At 36.5% G+C, this 20,128-nt stretch overlaps 1 protein-coding gene across 2 annotated transcripts; it reads left to right on the top strand.

Moving 5' to 3' along the window:
• Positions 1 to 10,863: 10,863 nt before the first annotated feature.
• On the top strand, positions 10,864 to 14,339 carry LOC113287368. 2 transcript variants are annotated; one of them, XM_026536105.1, is made up of 3 exons: positions 10,864 to 12,932; positions 13,379 to 13,629; positions 13,706 to 14,339. In XM_026536105.1, the coding sequence occupies exons 1-3, from the start codon at positions 12,857 to 12,859 to the stop codon at positions 13,754 to 13,756; spliced, it is 378 nt and encodes a 125-aa protein (XP_026391890.1). In that variant the 5' UTR covers positions 10,864 to 12,856; the 3' UTR covers positions 13,757 to 14,339. The 2 variants fall into 2 exon arrangements, with proteins under 2 accessions (XP_026391890.1, XP_026391889.1); XM_026536104.1 differs by having other exon boundaries at positions 13,379 to 14,339.
• Positions 14,340 to 20,128: the final 5,789 nt, after the last annotated feature.

The following is a 20,128-nucleotide window of genomic DNA, read 5'->3' as shown; positions in this document are numbered from 1 at the left end:
AAACTTTGTCATCATAACCTTTCACTACAAAGTCCTCAGGTTGGTCTATGTAAATTTCTTTATCTAATTCACAATTTTAGAAAAGTTGTCTTAACATCCATCTGATGTATCTCTAATTTGTTTATGACAGCAATAACAATTAGCATCTCTACGGAAGTAAATATCGTCACATGTGAATAAAAATCAAGGAAATATACACCTTCTTTTAGTTTATAGCCTTTAGCTACCAACTTAGCCTAATATTTTTCCACAGTTCCATATACCTAATGTTTCCTCTTAAAGACTCATCTACATCTCATGGTCTTACTCTCTGGAGGTAAACTAGAAACCTCCCAAGTCAGGTTCCGACGGACTGAGTCCATTTCACTAAATGAAGCTTCTTACCAGAATGGGGTTTCAGTAGATATCAAGGCTTCTTTACAAGTCCAGGGATTAGACTAAGCTAGGCATGTTATGAAGTCGGCTTCATAATAAGTCTAATTGTTTTACTTCTCTTAGGCTCAACCTTAACTTCATCTTCCTTTAAGATAAGTTCTGACTATTTGAAAATAAATCTAGGGGATCAACAACACATCTCTAATGAGGCACAAGTTTAAGAATAAGCATGTTCAAAGAACTCAGCATCCCTAGATTATGTAATAGTATTTATAACAAAGTTAGAAAAATCACACCAAAGTATGAAAAATCAGAACACACAACCAAAAATCTATATGTAGAAGTATACTCAGCATACCCTATATGAAGACACAATCAACATTTTTGGTTTTTATCTAGTTCTTTTAGGAAGAGGAATGACAACTTAGTCAAACACCCCCACACTTTGACGCATTCATAAGAAGGTCATCTACCTTTCCATAAATCATATGGAGTTTCATCTGATCCTTAAGGGTACTATATTCAGGATATACTAGTTAAGAGGACTGCCTCCCCCCACAAGCCCGCAGGTAATCCTGAACTAATCAACATGGCAATTATCATCTTCTTAAGGATACAGTTGTTATGTTCAAGGCTTCTAACTGGTTTTGAACTTCAAGTTTATACATATTAAGGCTTCTATGGCATCATCCTTATCCCTAAGAAAGTATACAAGGTAGTACCTCGTACAATCATCCATGAAAGTTATAAACCATCTTTTACCATAGTGGTTTTGGGTTTAACTCATGTCAACTAGGTCTAACTGAATTAATTCTAAGGGATTAGAATTACTCTGAACATTTATGCTAAAAGATTTTATAGCATATTCATTTCACTTTTGTGTTCAAGATCCAAACTAAATTTGGGTACGTAGCCTATGCTACGCAGTTTATGCATTGACTTATAATTTTACGGTTCCAAGTCGACCATGCAAAACATTCAAAGACACACAAAAGAAAGCATAAGAATCAACTATGTTCACTTCATCAGATTTTCCTTTAAACTTATATAGACCTTAAGTCCTATAATTGTTGCCTAAAAAATCAATGCCCATAGTTATATCAAGTTTTCCACATTTAATTAAGATCTTCAATCTTTTACCATCTTCAAGAGAACAAGATACAAGATTCTTTCATATGCTCGGAACATGAAAACTTCATTCAGTGTGAGAATATTACAGATATGAGCTTATGCTCGACCTTTCCCTTTTATGCAACCTCTGTCGCAGATGAGTTACTCATATAGAGTTTCTCGACATCCCTTATCCTCTGATAAGAGGTGAACAGGTCTCTGTTTCAACAAACATACTTAGTGGCTCCAGTGTCCACCCACTAGTCTCTCACATTGGTTATTAAAATAACTTCCGACATCATGTCAATGAACTCGTTCTAATTTGTTTCAACTAAATTAGCATTAACTTTCTACTTATTAAGGTTTTATGTTGTCTACACTTTACTGCCGTATGGCCAGGAATTTTACAAACATAACAATCACCCTTAATTAAAGTAATGCTGGATTCAGTTTTACGAAACATACCTTTCTTATGAAGACTACGCTTAGATTTTTGTTTGATGTTCTCGCCTTTGTCAGCTTTGGAAGACTTGTGTTCATCCACATGCGCCTGGTAGCCATGTTCATTTTCAATTTCATGTCACAAACTTCGTTTATACTCTGACCACGGACACGGTAATTTCCCAATCACCTAATATACCACATCTCACAAACCTTAGTTCAGATAAAATATGAGTTTTGAAGATAATATCTATATTTATAAACTTCGTTTGAACCACCATATCAAAAAACTCATGGTTACCCCATAAAAACTACTTTAGTTAACAACAAAATTCTGCCTGTCAGAATTTTTCAGCAACGTTTCTCTGTTTTATAAAAATCAAAAAAATACTTTTATAACTCCAAAAATTCTGAAATTTTACGTGGGTAACTATCAGGATGTCTACTACGTTGTGACAAAAGGGTTCATCGAAATTCCTTCTATGTTAAGAGATAAACTCGAAACTCTACAGCTTGACTAAAAATTCGTTTTTGTTTTTCACTCCACAGTTAACATCCATGATTCACAAACCAACCAATCATTTTCGATTATTACAAATTTTAATGTCTTAAGATTGTTGGGTGCAATAATCAAAAACAAGGAAAATCAAATAAGCAAAAGTTATTGATACTTAGCTCATTTATAATGGAAGTGATCGATTTGATGAAACGGACGAGCTCCCCATATCTCCGCAACAGCAACAAGGCAAAACTTTAGAAAAACAGAGTGAGTCACGTGTTCAACACGTTTCCCTTAAGACATTAGCGCCCGGCTACACTCAAGAGTGATGTTGTAGCCCTCACAGGACGGATATCTCCAGGATAAAACACCCTACTACACCTACTACTAGCATATGTAGTAGATGCTCAACTTGAGCTTGGCAACTCCGAAAAAACCATAAAGAAAAATCTCGAACACTTGAGAAAACAATATAAAATGTTTTTTCCCTTAGAGATCCCTCTAAATATAGAGAAACCCCTTTCCCATAGATTTTATAAAAGTAGTGAATTTGTTTATATAATTGACAAATACAACTTAAGAAGAAAGACTCCCCCGATGTGGGACTAAAAAGTTTATATAGTTTCTTAAAACTACTAAAAATTGGAAACTCCACAATGTGGGACTAAGAAGTTTCATTCATAGAAGAAAACAATAAATTATAAAAAAAATTAAAACTTTAAAAAATTATTTTTTATTAATTCCAACAAAGATAAGTTTGCTGGTGCATGGAGCTTGGCAATGGACGATGGATGCTTCCATTCCCAGCAGTAATGATGAAGGTTGCTTTCCTGTTATTTTGCTGTCAGTCCGAGATTATTGATTGATGGTGATGAGCAGTTACGATGATGGAGAGCTGGAGCTTGGCAGTGGCATGAAGATTGAGAAGCTGATGAGGAAATGACGTTGTGGTACTGAGGAGAGATGGAGGAGATGGTTTGAGTCTGCAGTGGAATTTGGAGCTGTGGTATCGTGATGAGAGGTGTTGCGGTGGTCGGATGGTGAAGTCTGTGATCGAGTGGGTAGGTCCAATGATTTGTGATGTTCTCGGAAGAGAAGAATGATTGCAGTTCGAGTTGATTCAGGGAAAAATGGTTGCTTCCATGAATGAGAATGAAACTCGAGTTTATATGGAACCAGGGAGTTTGGCAGTGAGAGAATGAGCTCGGTAATAGATGAATGATGATCGGAATATGATTGCTGCTGCCATTGACGAGCAAGATCAGGGAGATGGTGCTCGTGACTGAGAAGGAAAGAAGAAGCTTGGAGATCGGGAAGGACATTGAATGAGTTGTTGTTGTTGCTATTGGCAGTGAGGATTGTCGATGAGTATTTAACTGCTGTCATTATTGATCGGCAGTAGATGAAGGAGTTGGCCAGGATGATGCTCGGAGTTGATGGAACTCGAAAGAGTCTAAACATGGAAGAGTATGGAGCTGCGTTGGGTACTGCCATTTCCGATGAAGAACAGTGGTGGAATGAGTCTTGGTTGGTGCTTAGAGTTTGTTCGATATGTTAGCTTATGCCATTGATTGAACGAAGGAGACGTAACGAGTTTGTGTGCCGCTGCCATTAATGGCAGTGATGTTAATGATGGCTTAACGAGCAGAGCTTGGCCGAGTTAGAAAATCCGAGAAACTAAAAGAAATGGAAAAGATACAGGAGAAGTTACGTATGGAAGTCCTGGCCGTAGTTGAAATCAAGAAAAATAGAGAAAGTCACAGGAGAAGTTACGGTCAGAAAGTCCTGTCCGTGAGAGGAAAACGGGAGTTTAATGAAGTTTGCACTGTCAGTCCCATGTGTCCGACAGTTGAATGATGTTAATGGGCTGGATTTCTACAGCAGTTGTGCAGGCCCGACAGGCTGATCTAATCTTTAGTCTCCCGTCTAACCCTTTGGACCTGACTTATTTTGGAATTTGGCCAGTATGTGGCAACTATTTTGGCACGGAATTAAGCACGGGCACTTCTACCGCTTGGAGACTATTTAAAGACACTTCTTAACCTAATCATATATATCACAATCTCATAATATATTTTTGTTCTTCATCCATATTTTAGGGTTTACCCCTTTAGGGGGAAACCGGGTAATTGTGTAATGATGAGAAGCTAAATTTTTATTGGTTAAGGATGAATTCAATGTTCTAGCGTGAAGTTTTATTATTTATACAAGTTTGTTCGGAGTTTTAATTATATTATCGTTTGTTTTCACTACATCTAATTTTATGAGTGAGTCTTAGATTGATTTGGGATGCATACTAGATTAGTCTATTGATTGTTCTATTGCTAGTATTGAGTTACGAGATAAGTAATCGTCGAACAATTCATACACAGGTAGAAATCGCGAGACCTTGCAAAGGAATTCTGTGGAGCAATTGCGAGTGACGACAACATCAGCAAGTGAACCTTGAGCTAAGAGTTTAGCTACTGGGATCAACCTAATTCACAAAGCCTAAAACGTTCGATTGGATTACACCTTGAGTGAGCTACTACTTGGTGGTTCGGTTGGATAGAGTCTGATATTGGAGAGCTTCCGTATCCAGGTATAAGGAGTTTCGGGGATAGCAATGAGCTAGCTGTTATTCTACGATTGGTGATGAATGGTTCTAACGAAGATAGATAAGTATATTAATACAGTTACCTCTTGGTAACGGCGAAGGATTCCTTAATCATATCTGTTAGAGCATTGCTCGGTCGAACTCGCATGCGTTGCTATCTCAAGCATGTTTGTCAATGTTAGTGATCAAAATTATAAGTCTTGATTTCTAGTCTACTATAGCTAAGTCTCGTACTAGGATAGAAAGTGTAGTTGAGCTCAAGGACTTCATGGCGATTCATCATACAAGAAGAAGAACTACTCAAGGAACCGGTGGAACTTCTTGACAAAAAGGTATGTGAAGATATGAACTTATCTGTCACTCAAAATTCTATCTACTCTATCTCCTACTTCTTGAGACAAAAAGTCGTATGCTATATATATACTTAGATTATACACATTTGGTATTTCGAGCAGAGTATACCTCGCCTATCTATATCTCGAAATATGTGTTGGTAAGCGTTTCGCTTCGACCATGTTTATCTTTACCTAGTGACGAAAGTCATGATATGTTTCAATCACTTTGAAAAAAAATTTGACGAGAAATGGTGTAACAACTATATAACGTCCTCTAAGAATGTTTCAATGGTTGGAATGAGAGTTTAGATTACATAACCAATGATGGAAATAAGTATTGTTGTGGAAACACATATGTGCATAAGTCCTATCCCTTGAACCAAAGTTTGCGAACTTTGTTGATCAAGAGAAACCGGAAGAATGGCTTGTTGCCAAGTCCGCGAACTCAGTCCGCGAACTGCCGAACTTCCCATCCCGAGAAATTCTGCTTGAGTCGACAAACTTGTTGCGTGAGTACCAGTCCGAGAACCCAGTCCGTGAACCGGCGGAAAGTCTTTGCCAAGATTTTCTGCTGAAGTTTGTAAACTCTGCCCGGTTGCTTAAGTCCGCGAACCTAGTGTGCGAACTTAAGAAGGTTATATATCTGAAGATGATTTCTGAACTTAAACTTATAAAGACTAAGGAATGCAATTTGTAAATCGTGGCTATAAAGTTCATGAACCGATTCGAGTGAATCAAATCATCTTTGCTTCAATTGTGTCTTGTGTAGTACATAAGATTTCCTTGAAATTGAACAACTCTCTAACTAGTTCATTTGAGTCATTTGAACTAGTTATGGTGAAGAAGAATATGGTTGGTATGAAATGCTAATATGGCTAACCTTTTGGTTAACTATTGTTGAACCAACAATGTACACGTTTGGGTACGGTTAACAAACCTAGAAGCGTGCATTTCATTTGTGTATAACAAGCTAAGTTTTCGATCTACGGTTGATAAATGTTAGCTTGAATTTAAATCAGGTTTTCATCTAACGGTGGATATTGTTTGCTTTGTGACCAAGGCGAAACCCTGATTTGAAAGACTATATAAGGGGACATTTAGCAAATCTGCAAAACTAATCCCCACACTTCACGTGTGATACTAGTTGCGTGCTAGAGTCGTTTATCCTTTAACCTTTGATTTTCTTCTTCTAAAACCAGGTAACGACTTAAAGACTTCATTGGGATTATGAAGCCAGACCGATACTACTTTTATCGTAGTTGTGTGATCTGATCTTGCATCTTTTATCGTTCGAGTAAAATCATATTGATTAGCTTGAGATTAATATCTCCGATAGGCAAGATATAAAAAGTAGTCACAAACATCTTCGTCTCATTGTTTGTGATTCTGAAACATCTTGTTTGGCTACCATACGATTAAGATTGTTGTGAGGTGATTGATTTATCTAGGCTATTCTTCGGGAATATAAGGCGGGGTTATCAATTGGTTCCTGTTCACCTTGATTATTATCAAAAGTCGGAACAAAAACTTTAGGGTTTTTCTGTGGAAGACAGATTGATCCTTTGATAGACTTGTCTATGGGAGACAGATTTGTTTATTGTCAAAGCGTACGATTTTGGGTCGTAGCAACTCTTAGTTGTGGGTGAGATCGTCTAAGGGAATCAAGTGCACAGTATCCTGCTGGGATTAGAGGTGTAGGGATTACAACTGTACCTTGGATCAGCGGGAGACTGATTGGGGTTCAACTACAGTCCAGTCCGAAGTTAGCTTGGAGTAGGCTAGTGTCTGTAGCGGCTTAATACAGTGTACGTTCAATCTATACTAGGTCTCGGGGTTTTTCTGCATTTGCGGTTTCCTCATTAACAAAATTTCTGGTGTCTGTGTTATTTCAGTTTCCGCATTATATTGTTTTATCTTTATAATTGAAATAATACAGGTTGTGTGTTAGATCATCGATTAGAGTAATCCAACCTTTGGTTGTTGATTGTCATTGATTGATCCTTGGATATTGGTCTTTGGTACCATCCAAGTTATTCCTTGTATTTGATTAGTACTCGCAGTTTCTGTTTGAGGAAATCAAATCAAGAGAGAGAGATATAAACTCGTTGATGTACTTTTAATTGATTGAGTCTTGTTGATTCTCTCAAAAGTATATTCGAGTTTGTCCATATAGATTTCTAAGCGAAATATTGGGTGGTGTTGTTAGACCCCCGTTTTTTGAATATCTTTCTTTTATTTGTTATTACTTTTATTTTGCATGATCAAATAATCCCTTTTGTTTTATCTTATTTTGCTACTTAAATAACATATCAATTACACATCTCTCTGTGGGAACGATCCTTACTACCGCTATATTACCAGTTAATTAGTGGGAAATATCTTGATTAATTTGTTGTGGTTACGACACGCATCACTATATTGTTCATGAATTGATTCAAGTGGATCAAACCGATTTTGTTTCAATTGTGTCTATGAATAAAGACCTAAGCAATTGAACAACTCTATCAACTAGTTCTTATGAGTCATTTGAACTAGTTATGAGAAAGATGAATACGGTTAATATGAAAGTGCTCATATGGCTAATCATTGGTTAACTATTTGTGAACCAACTAAGTCTACACGGTTAGACGGTTACTCAAACCTAAATGAATGCATTTCATTTGTGTGTGTGACAAGCTAAGTTTCTATCTGACGGTTGAAAGATATTAGCTTGGTTGAATCAGGTTTTTCATCTAACGGTGAATATTGAATGCTTTGTTACCACGGTAACTTAGGTTGCAAACCCTGATTTGAAAACTATATAAAGGAGACATCTATCATCTGGAAAAAATAATCCTCACACCTCCTGTGTGATACTAGTTCGTTTGCTAGAGTTGATTCTCCTTTACCCTTAGGTTTCTTCTCGAGACCCTGTAAGTTAACGACTGATAGACTTCATTGGGATTGTGAAGCCAGACGAAAATACTTTTCTTGTAGTTGAGCGATCTGATCTTGCAATTTTCTATCGTACGAGTTCAATTGAGTAATTGGCTTGAGATTATATCTCCGATAGGGCAAGATAAAAAGAAATCACAAACATCTTCGTCTCATCGTTTGTGATTCCATAATATCTAGTTTCGCTATCGTACGATTTAGATTATTGTGAGGTGATTAATAATACTAGGCTGTTCTTGGGGAATATAAGTCCGGGTTATCAATTAGTTCATGTTCACCTTGATTTATCAAAATACGGAACAAAAACTCTTGGGTATTTCTGTGGGAGACATATTTATTCAATTCTATAGACTTTTCTGTGTGAGAGAGATTTGTCTATCAAGTCTTCGACTTTGGGTCGTAGCAACTCTTATTTGTGGGGGAGATCAACTAAGGGAATCAAGTGCGTAGTATCCTGCTGGGATCAGAGATGTAAGGAGCGCAACTGTACCTTGAATCAGTGTGAGATTGATTAGGGTTCAACTACAGTCCAGCCCGAAGTTAGTTTGTAGTAGGCTAGTGTCTGTAGCGGCTTAATACAGTGTGGTATTCAATCTGGACTAGGTCCCGGGGTTTTTCTGCATTTGCGGTTTCCTCGTTAATAAAATTTCTGGTGTCTGTGTTAATTCTATTCTGCATTATATTTTGTTATATAATTGAAATATCACAGGTTGTGCGTTGTATCGATCAATTGGATTTGATTGGAAATTGATTGATCCTTGGATATTGGTCTTTGGTACCATCCAAGTTATTATCCTTGTATTTGATAAAGACTCGCAGATTTCTATTTGCTTGAGTAAGATCAAATCAAGAGATTGAGATATTAACTTCTCGATATACTTTTCTCTAGATTGAGTCTGACTGTCTAGTTGATTCTCTAGAAAGTATATTGGAGTTAGTCCATACAAATTGCTAATCGAAATATTGGGTGAGGTTGTTGTATCCCTGCATTTTCACCACCAATGTTGAATCTAATCTCAACTTTGATCCATTGTACGGTGTGATTTGGTTTTTGTCTTCTTTCTCTTGCAGATACATTGATTTTTCTTACAATTCTGAGGAGTTTAAAATACTGATAGTTATACATTGTATAGAAGAGAAAAATAATATTTTCACTATTTCAATTTAACAATTTAAAATATAGTGTGGTTTTATAGTATTTTGATTCTCTTTGCCATTCAATCACGAGTCTCGACCGGGTCTTGGTGGTACACATGGGAGATAGGCAAAGAAGTGTCTAAAAATAAACAAACATAGTTTGTGTTTGATACCAGAGAAAGGAAATAATTCCACTAAAAATGTATTTCATTGAGTGAATATTCTGGGGCATGCAAGGAAAGACTTTCCATACAATTAAGTAAAAAGGATACTTTAGATCACATATAATGGACCCACAATTCCATGGAAATAAAATTGTAATCAAATAACGGAAAACATTTTACCTCCATGAAATTAACTTCTATCAAATACAACCTTAGAGTTGTTTTCGTTCCAATTGTTTAAAATGTCATAAAAGTTAGAATAAAATGTTTGTGGTTGTTGTTTCCATTGTAAATAACCAGACTAATCAAGAATTTCTTGAAGATATTCTAATACATCTAGGCAACGAGTGTAGGGCGAATTCCTGCCATACCGAATCTTCCATACTGAATCGATAATATGGACAATGGTTGCAGCGTGAAACCCCGCCACACCGAATTTACAATGTTGACCACAGGTGCGGGCGAAGCCCCGCCACACCGAATCAATAATTTCTACCGGACCCGGTGCACAGCACAAAAAAAACGTTGTCTAATGTTAAGATTTGGTGAAGATGAGTTTTTGAATAATCAAAGAAGAAGACAACATAAGGATACGTGAAATGGTGGGCGGTCCTTTTCGAATAATATAATTTAGCATATATATCATTTGGATTTGTAGGTTTAACAAAAAAGAAAAATGAAGATCCGAAATATTTTAAGAAGCGTGCAACAATATTTTAAAGTACAAGGTTCACATATATTACGATTGAGTATTTCAAATAACAAAATGCAGTTTCGATTTAAAGATGTTTGTATGCATCTGGGCCACAGGCACTGGGTGGAGCCCCGCTACACCAATCAATAGTTCCCTCCGGACCGTTGTGTAGCATAGGTTACACACTAGTTTTTTAGTAATGACTAAACTGTTGTCGAGTAATTTATGTTAATGAAACTTATTTAGATTAGTTTATTAGGTGTTAACGTCAGATTAGATTAGTGAATTTAATTTATAGTTAATGTTTGAAATAACAATAGAATTTGTTTTTTTAGGGGGGTAAGTAGAGGAAGAAGTAGGAAATTCTTTTACAAATAAAAAACCCTCAAACAGCTAAGAAGAATTTTGTCATTATCCGGGTATTGTCGAGATAGGGCATCATCATTTGTTCGTAATGGAATATGGGGTCGTTTCGTTTGGGTCAGAATCACCTTTGAAGCTTTTAAACTTTTTTTTTTTTTAAAGTGCTCTTAATCTCTCTCCTCTCTGCAACTCTCTCTCATTTTCCTAAAGACAAACTCTGATTTTTAATTTCCTACTGACAGATTCATTCTGTTAGTAATAATCAATCATTGTTATTCAATAATCCGATAATCATCAACAATTCTTTTTATGTAAAACTCTCTTGGAAATAATCCTAGATTGTTGGAGAAGTAAATTTTTAGTCAATAATCATTAGTTCTCTCTTGGAAACATACTTTTATAGTTCTCTTTCAATGTAAAACTCTCTTGTTGATCATTACTGTTTTTTGGTTTGCATCATGTAAATGAAATTTTAACTCTCTATTCTAAAAACCAACATCCAATCCATTATCCTTTCTTCCACCCATCTATGTAACTGCTGATAACCGCTTTTGTAACTGTCCTCATAGGTTCTTTTGGAACTACTTTTTATAAGCCATATGTGGTTTATCTATCAGTAAATTTTTATCTACAATTGTTTAATCATGTCTTCCAGCCAAGAAAAAATTGAATCAAATCTTCATAATGATATGCTTCTGGATTTTGCGAATCTTTTGACTCAGGAAAAATCATCTTCTACTATCAATATCAACAATTATTTTCCTGGCTCAAAACTAAATCACAATAAATGTTTGGTTCTCAAAATCATTGCCAATAAATCCCTGCAAACCACTTCGGTGAGAGAGATCCTCCAAAAGTTTTGGAAAACTAATCATGCTTTCTACGTCTCAGTTTTTACTGACGATACATTTTTAATAAAGTCCGAATCTCGTGCTGATACGGATATGATTATGGATGGAATTCCTTGGATCATTAAGGAAGATCGATATGATTTAGAGAGGTGCACTTTGGGTAAACTACCTTGTGATTACAAATTTGACTCAGTGGAATTTGGTCTTCAAATCCATAGATTACCGGTGGAAAACTTAAGTGCAATGTTTGTTCATGAATTTGTCTCTCAAATTGGTGAAACTCGTCCGGTCCCTGTCTATGAAGAAACTACATGAGGCAAGTTTGCAAGGACTAAGACTCATATTAATCTTAATTATCGTCTACCACGGGCAATTGCTTTTCCACTGTCAAATAATATAATATATGAAGTCACTATCAAATATGAAAGGCTGCCGAAATTTTGTATCTTTTGTGGATTTATTGGCTACCTGATGCGTAACTTCCCAAAGGTAAATGATTAGAAGGATTTCATCTTTCAAAATCATCCAGAATATCTTCATCAAGAAGCAATGGAAATGATCAAACGTGTGTACCATCCTTCCATTAGTGTTTTTGCAAAATCTCAAGTTAAGGAAGTTCCAGAGTTTAAAGAAATTTATGTTGTTGGTGAAGCCCCGACCTCTGAAAGAAGGGGAAATTTTTCTTTCACTGCTGATCAGCACAGAACCACTCCAACTACTTTTATAGGGAGAACCTTCTCTTCCACTGAGCATACATATGAAAGAACTGACTTGGTTATTGGGTACCAGAAACAATACCATGTTAGATATGAAGTGGTTGATCTTAATAATTCAAGTTATACTAGAAACTTGGATATGGTTTCGAGTTCTAGGGGAATTTCTTCTCTCACGGAAGAGCACCTAGTTGAAGAAAATCGTATGAACATGATGCTTTCTAGAGGAAGCAGGTTGAGCAGGACAATATCGGTAGCACGATAAATGTGTTAAGAGATGACAACATCCAAAATAATTTTAGGCTTGCAGCACATCACCATATAGACATTGAAATCCTTCTCTGTCTCAATCCTATTGTTACTCACGCAAAGAATCATGCATCAATGGGTGTCAAAAAAGTAGTTGCTAAGCCTCTTCCTAAATAAAATCCTAATCAGAATGATTGGAAGATGCTGGCTAGATCACAATGGCAATCTTCTTTAATCAATATTGAGGATAATATTGGTGGACAAAGTGCAAAACGAGGTCAAGATGAAGAATGCATCCGAAGAAACTCTCCTCAGCCCAAGTTATAAAGGAAATCCACTCCAAAATCTTTTTCTGAAAATGGTAAGGCCAATTACCTTAAAATATCGCATGATAAATGCTGATTTTCTCATGGAATTATTGGGGTCTGGGGAATATCTCAACAATTCGCACTCTTCGTTCATTCCTCAGAGGTATGAATCCATCTATGTTTTTCTTTCTGAGACCAAGATGTCTGAATCGATCTCTTCTCAAAAAATTTGTCAATTTGGATTTGATCACCATTGCATAGTCTCATCAATAGGAAGACGTGGAGGCCTTTGGCTTCTTTGGAAAGATGATATAGATATTAATATTATATCTCAGTCTCCAAATATGATTCATGCGATGATTCACAATGATGGTTAGAGAAACTCCTCGCATTTATTCTGTATTTATGGTCCTCCAATAACGAATCAAAGATCTTCTTTCTGGTCTTCTCTAACAAACTATGTTAGTAATTTCCATGGATGTAACAGCTTTATTGGAGACTTTAATGTTATTGTATCAGGTCAGGAAAAATTTGGAGGATTGCCGTTTTTGGATTCTAATATATCTGCCATTAATGACTTAATTCACCAAAATCATCTTTTGGACGTAGGGTTTTCTGGTCCTGCGTACACATGGAGTAATGGAAGAGCTTTTCAAGGTCTTTTTTGGCAACATCTAGACAGAGTTATGGCTAACCCTGAATGGTGTATTGCTTTTAATTGTGCTGATATTCTTCATCTACCCAGAATTTCTAGTGATCATGCCCCTATTCTTCTAAATACTTCGATACCAATTGCTAGAGCTCCTCCAAATTATAAGTTTGAAGCATACTGGATCTCACATCCGGAATTCTTACAGAAGGTAGGAGAATGTTGGAGTGAAGATATATATGAAGTTATTCTTTCTAAGCTTAGAAAGTTGGGTGTTTTTCTTTCAGATTGGAGTCGAAGAAGAATTGGTTGTGTTAAACATAAGATCTTTATCCTAAAAACTAAACCTCTGAGAATTCAATCTAGAAGAACAATTGCTTCTACAATTCATAAGGAAAAGGTAATAACGGATGAATTAAATGATTATCTTGTGATGAAAGCTACTTACTAGGACCAGAGATTGAAACAGGCTTGGGATAAAGATGGTGATAGAAATATAAGACATTTCCATTTATTTGTGCAACATAGAAGGAGGAAAAATAACATTTGTCATTTACGAAGAGATGAAAACTTCTGAACTTCATATCATTGTGAAATCTCAAGTATTTTGGTCAATCATTTTCAAAATCTATTTCAACAAGATTCTTCAGTAAGTTCTCATGATTTCTCATTTCAGACTCTAATTACTTCTTTGCAAATTGATAATGTTGAAATTTCTAGAAATCCTACTCAAGAGGAAATATGGCATGTGCTGGTAAATATGGGTTCTTACACTACTCCAGGTCCGGATGGTTTTTCTCCTGTGTGGTCTACTGTTTATAATGATGTTATGAAATAAATCAAGCAAGTGTTTCAATATGTTTTGTTCCCTGAGTTATTAAACCATACCAATATTACTCTTGTGCCTAAGATAAAAAACTATGAGTGTGCTTCTGACTACCGTCCTATAGCATTGTGTAATGTTCTATATAAAGTAGTGGAAAAAATTCTAGCAAATAGAATAAGACCATACTTAGATAATTTCATTAGCTGGTCGCAGAATGCATTTGTTCCAGGGAGATAAATACTGGATAATATAATTGTGGCAAAGGAACTATTACATTTAATGAATAATTCTTATGCTGTGAAAGGCCATTTTTCCTTAAAAGTAGACGTGGAAAAAGCGTATGATAGAGTTAACTGGTCCTTCTTGGGTAATATGGTTCATTTAATGGGAATTCAAGGTACGGCTCATTCTCTGATCATGAATTGTGTGACAACTGCTACATTCTCTGTCAACATTAATGTTCTCCTTAGGGTATTTTTAAGAGTGAGAGAGGAATTAGGTAGGGTTGTCCCCTATCTTCGTCTCTATTCATCATCTGCTCTCAGGGTCTATCTATTCTGATGCACCAATATGAAATTCAAGGTTTATATCAAGGTTACAAATAAATAATTTGGCTCCAACAGTTAGTCACCTGATGTTTGCAGATGATCTATTTTTCTTTGGTGAACACTCAAGAGTTAATGTTCTTAGCCTGAAGAAAACTTTGGAGGAATATGATGTGATGTCTAGTAAGCAAATAAATTACAATAAACCTGCTTTTCATTTTAGTAGAGGTATATCGGCTATTAGTGAAATGTCAGTGGAGGAAGCAGTCTGCTATTCATTTTAGTCAAAAAAATTTGGAGGAAGCAGCCTAAAATTCAAGATTTGGGTGTTCGTGAAATGTCAGTGGAGGACAAGTACTTGGGTATTTACTAATGTGATTTCAAGTTGTTGTTGTAGTAAGAAGTTCGTTGAGACTTGTGAAAGCGAAAGATTTTAGATTTAATTTTAAAGCAAAGAAAAGAAGCAAATAAATGTTAATAGGTTGTGAAAATTATGGAGAGGCTGGAGCTAGGATTTCACCATTCATCAATACTTATGTGGTTCTAAATTAATTTATATCATGCAATTTCAACAATTGATTCGACTCTAAAGTATTGCCAAAATCAGATTCCCAAAATATCAAATGTTAGTCGCAAGTATAACGCATCAAGAGTCTAAAAACTAAGCATGCATCATCAAGAGAAAACACATTTGATTAATAAGAATCATTTAATTTATTTTTTATCAATGCAATTAATCATAAAAAAAATATTGCATAAATTTATTAAATAATATTACCACATAATTCTTGAGAGAATGGCTTCCTCCGTCGCCCCAAGGATTGGGTTTAGCTCATCATTAGGAAAACACACTCAAAATTCATTTTTTATTGCTCAAAGGTGGTGTACAAATGATGAAATGGGAGAAACAATGATAACCGGGTTTGCAACAGTTATAAGTGTTACAAACTGAAAAGAACAATACATAGGATGTGTCACTGTTGTTGTAGCTCTAAGACTGTCGCTGAGCAGTCGCAGATACTGTAGAAAAAACGACTGCTTCTGTGGGTCAATGTTCTTCGTGTTCATCAATGGCAGCAGCAGCAGCAGTTTTCTTTGGTGATCGTGTTTCGCCTCTGTGATGTTCCAAAGCCTTCCCAAACTCTCTGTCCTCTTCTCTGCTACCCCAGGGTGATATTTATACTCAACATGCGAAGAAAAATCTCCGTAATAACTCACAGTAATCTCTCTTTATTTGGAAGTGAATGAAAATATTCTCGAGAAATTTTCTTTCCATTCTTGTCTTGTCACGTTGTTTTCTCTGGATAATATGTTCCAACATGTTCCTTATTCTTCTATGACAGCAACGAACACGTTGTACCAACGAACAAACTTCCCAAAATTACCCGGAAATTAAAACAAAATATCAGAGAAAATATTTCTTCCTCTGTGTGATGATTTCTTCCAGTATTTACGTGCATGAATCAATTACCTTCCCTGTTTAAGTGAAACAGGTTATTTGCAAACCAATCCGTGAAAAAATCACATAAAATCACGTCCAGTTCTGCTCCACAAAATATCGCAGGTGCAAAGGCAAATTTCCCGCCAAATTCCGTTTAAACGTGGAAGAAGAAGGAGGTGCCCCTATCCAGAGTATGGGTGCCCTTAGCAGGTGGGTGCTGGGAATGAAATTGGGTTGTATATAGCCTAGGTTGCTCCTTAGCAAAAGTGGGGGTCCGGTTTAGCAATTGTCCTCCTGGGGGTGCTCCGAGCAAATTTTCGAGCCGAATTTTCCAACAATATTTATTTCCAAAAAATACCTACAAACACACAAAAAACCATAATAAGTACAAAATCGAGTACTCACAAAACGGAACATTGAGGACAAATCAAACACAAAAATGTGTGTATCAAATACCCCCAAACTTATTATTTGCTAGTCCTCGAGAAAAACTAATAAAAATAAAAGCCTAACTCACTAGGTGGCCCTAGTGACCGAGATATAGTCTCGGGAGGGTTTACCAGAGGTGTAACCACAAAACCATGACTTCTAATTGGTCACAAGTATCCAAAGAGCTATGAGGACATACAGATTCTCAACCTATCTCCAAGTAACTAGAATGCCAGATAAATTAAAGGTGCCAGCTCTAAAGCTGAACAAAGAATAGGGGAGACACATCCGCAACACTGCTAGATAAAGAGATATCCGCTACACAAATAGATAAACATTGTAATATGTGTTCGCTTTACAGCTGGATAAGATTAGGATAGAGATAAAAATGAGAGGGACATCTGCTACATAGCTGGACTAATTACGTGTGATGAGTTGAACCAGTGCTAGAAAGATCTTGTGCTAGATGGAAAGCGGACTAACAAAGCAACCAATATGCATCTCTCCTCGACTCTCTCATAGTGCTCAGTAGAAACAACGTCTTCTTCGGTCTTCAACTGTTGATGATAAACTCTCGAACTTCGTAGAACCTTGACAATTAATTCTTCTCTTCGACTTCTCGCTTGAAACTTCCTCATAGATTTCTACTTCCCTATGGCCTTATTAAACAAAATTTAAATGTACTTTTTTTAAACAAAAATAACAAGACAACAGTTTACATGGCCATTAGAGAAGGACTTTAGAACTTGGATCTTCACAACTTGTAATGTCTTGGTATCATGAACTTCAACAACGTATATCGTTTGATTTTCTTTGCTCTTGTAACTCAATCTTCAACTTTGATTTTTTTGAATTATTCTTTTCTATTGTTGCTTCTAAACCTTAAACGTTTTCAACTTTCTTCATAGATTTTTATGTCGCTCCGCTTGTTGATGATGGTAAGTTTCTACTGAGAGAGAGTCGTAATCCAGTAACTAAGACTACATTGTGAGGTTGCTTTGTCTTTCTGGCATTTCCTTCTGACCTATTTGCCTTTCCATCATGGATGGTTAGGTCCATCACGGTTACCCTCTAAAAGGAACAAGTTCTCTCCTGAATGTCAAAGATCTCAATGTATTTTTCTCTAATGTCTCAGAAGAATGTTATCCCTAGCAATTCCAATTTCTATCTTTTCGGTGAGAAACTGTATGTAAACTTAGCTAACCGGATACTATGTGACGTTAGAAGTTTCAAAAATGCAACTAAAAAGTTCTTCCCCACCCCAAACTTAAATCTAACATTGTCCTTAATGTTTCTAATGAAAGAGCAGTACCAAAAGTAAAATAACACGAGGAGAAGTTGGAAAGATAGTACCTGGGTGAAGAGAGAAATCAAAAACTAATATACAACATACAATCGCCTCGATGGTCAATCAAGGGTAAACAGGGTCCTCCAGAGGGACCTCCTCAACATCACCTGTAGGAAAGGGCTATAAAAAGGGTTTTAATTTCTGACCGTTAACCTTCGAAGAACTACTACCATCCGGTGTCTCAATCTCAACAGCTCCATGAGGAAAGACAGTGCGAACAATAAAAGAACCCGTCCACCGAGAACGTAACTTCCCAGGGAAAAGATGCAAGCGGGTATCATACAAAAGAACTTTTTGACCTGAAGAAAATGACTTCCTTAAAATATTTCTATCATGCACAAGTTTCATTTTGTTCTTATACTCCTTCGCACTATCGTAAGCATCTATACGAATCTCTTCCAACTCATTGAGCTGGAGTTTCCTATGGGCTCCTGCCTTGTCAAGTGAAAAATTTAGCTTCTTAACAGCCCAATAATCTCTATGTTCTAACTCAACAGGTAAATGACATGCCTTGCCATACACAATCCAATAAGGCGACAATTCCAATGGGGGTCTTAAACGCAGTACGGTAATCCCATAAGGCATCAGTAAGCCTAGACGACCAGTCTTTCCGATTAGAATTAACTGTTTTCTCTAATATACGCTTTATCTCCCTATTGGAAACCTCTACCTGACCACTATTCTGTGGATGATATGGGGTAGCTACCTTATGTGTAATACCATATTTCTTTATCAAAATCCTAAAAGGTCCATTACAAAAGTGCGACCCTCCATCACTAATTATAGCTCGCGGTGTACCAAAACGTGTAAGTATATTATTTTTCAAGAACTCAATCACAACCCTATGGTCATTGGTTTTACACGCAACCGCCTCAATCCACTTAGAGATATAGTCTAGAGAGACAAGGATGTAAAGGTTACCAAAAGATTTAGGAAACAAACCCATAAAGTCAATACCCCACACATCAAATACCTCAACAACTAAAATAGGATTCAAGGGCATCATGTTCCTACGGGAAATGGTTCCTAATTTATGGCAACGCTCACAAGTAACACAGTGACTATGGGAGTCTTTAAACAAAGAAGGCCAATAGAATCCACACTGCAATATCTTAAGAGCAGTCTTCTTAGCACTAAAGTGACCCCCACAAGCATGATCACGACAAAAGGAAATGATACTGGACTGGTCACTCTCAGGTATACATCTCCTAATAATCTGGTCCGGACAATACTTAAACAGATAAGGATCATCCCAAAAGAAGTGATTCACCTCGGCTAAAAACCTAGAACGATCTTGTTTACCCCAATATTGGGGCATTTGACCAGTAACAAGATAATTCACTATATTCGCATACCAAGGTGCTTGGGTAACAAAGAACAGTTGTTCATCAGGAAAACTATCCCTAACATGAGGAGAATCATTAAGGGTATCCACAACAAGCCTAGACAATTGGTCTGCTACTACATTTTCTGCACCTTTTTTTATCTCTAATGTCTAAGGAAAATTCCTGCAACAATAGGATCCATCTAATCAATCTAGGTTTAGTATCCTTCTTGGAAAGAAGATACTTCAAAGCAGCATGATCAGTAAAGATTATGACCTTAGAACCTAAGAGGTAGGATCTAAACTTGTCTAAGGAAAACACAATAGCTAATAGTTCCTTCTCCGTAGTGGTATAGTTCAACTGGGCATCATTCAGAGTTTTGCTAGCATAGTAAATAACATGAAGTAACTTATTCTCTCGCTGACCTAGCACAGCACCAATAGCATAATCTGAAGCATCACACATGATCTCAAAGGGTAGGTTCCAGTTGGGTGCCTAGACTATGGGGGCGGTAGTGAGTAAATTCTTAAGCTTCTCAAAAGCCTCTAAACAAGCATCATCAAAGACAAACTTAACGTCTTTTACAATCAAATTGCAAAGAGGTCTAGAAATTAAGCTAAAATCCTTAATGAATCGACGATAAAAACCTGCATGCCCTAAGATTGACCTAATATCTCTTACGGTTTTTGGGACCTGTAAAGTTTTAATGAGGTCAACTTTGGCTCTATCTACCTTTATACCCTTCGAAGATACGATATGCCGTAGAACAATTCCTGAACGAACCATGAAGTGACAT

This window comes from Papaver somniferum, chromosome 6 (assembly GCF_003573695.1).
Source record: "Papaver somniferum cultivar HN1 chromosome 6, ASM357369v1, whole genome shotgun sequence".
NCBI lineage: Eukaryota > Viridiplantae > Streptophyta > Magnoliopsida > Ranunculales > Papaveraceae > Papaver > Papaver somniferum.
This window is presented reverse-complemented; position numbering and strand designations above follow the sequence as displayed.

What these genes read in the sequence shown, in the direction of transcription:
- LOC113287368 (XM_026536104.1), top strand. Translation starts at nt 12,857, where the DNA reads ATGCTGATTTTCTCATGGAATTATTGGGGTCTGGGGAATATCTCAACA. An exon ending in TCTTCGTTCATTCCTCAGAG is followed by an intron (nt 12,933 to 13,378) that starts GTATGAATCCAT and finishes TTTTGGACGTAG; the next exon opens with GGTTTTCTGGTCCTGCGTAC.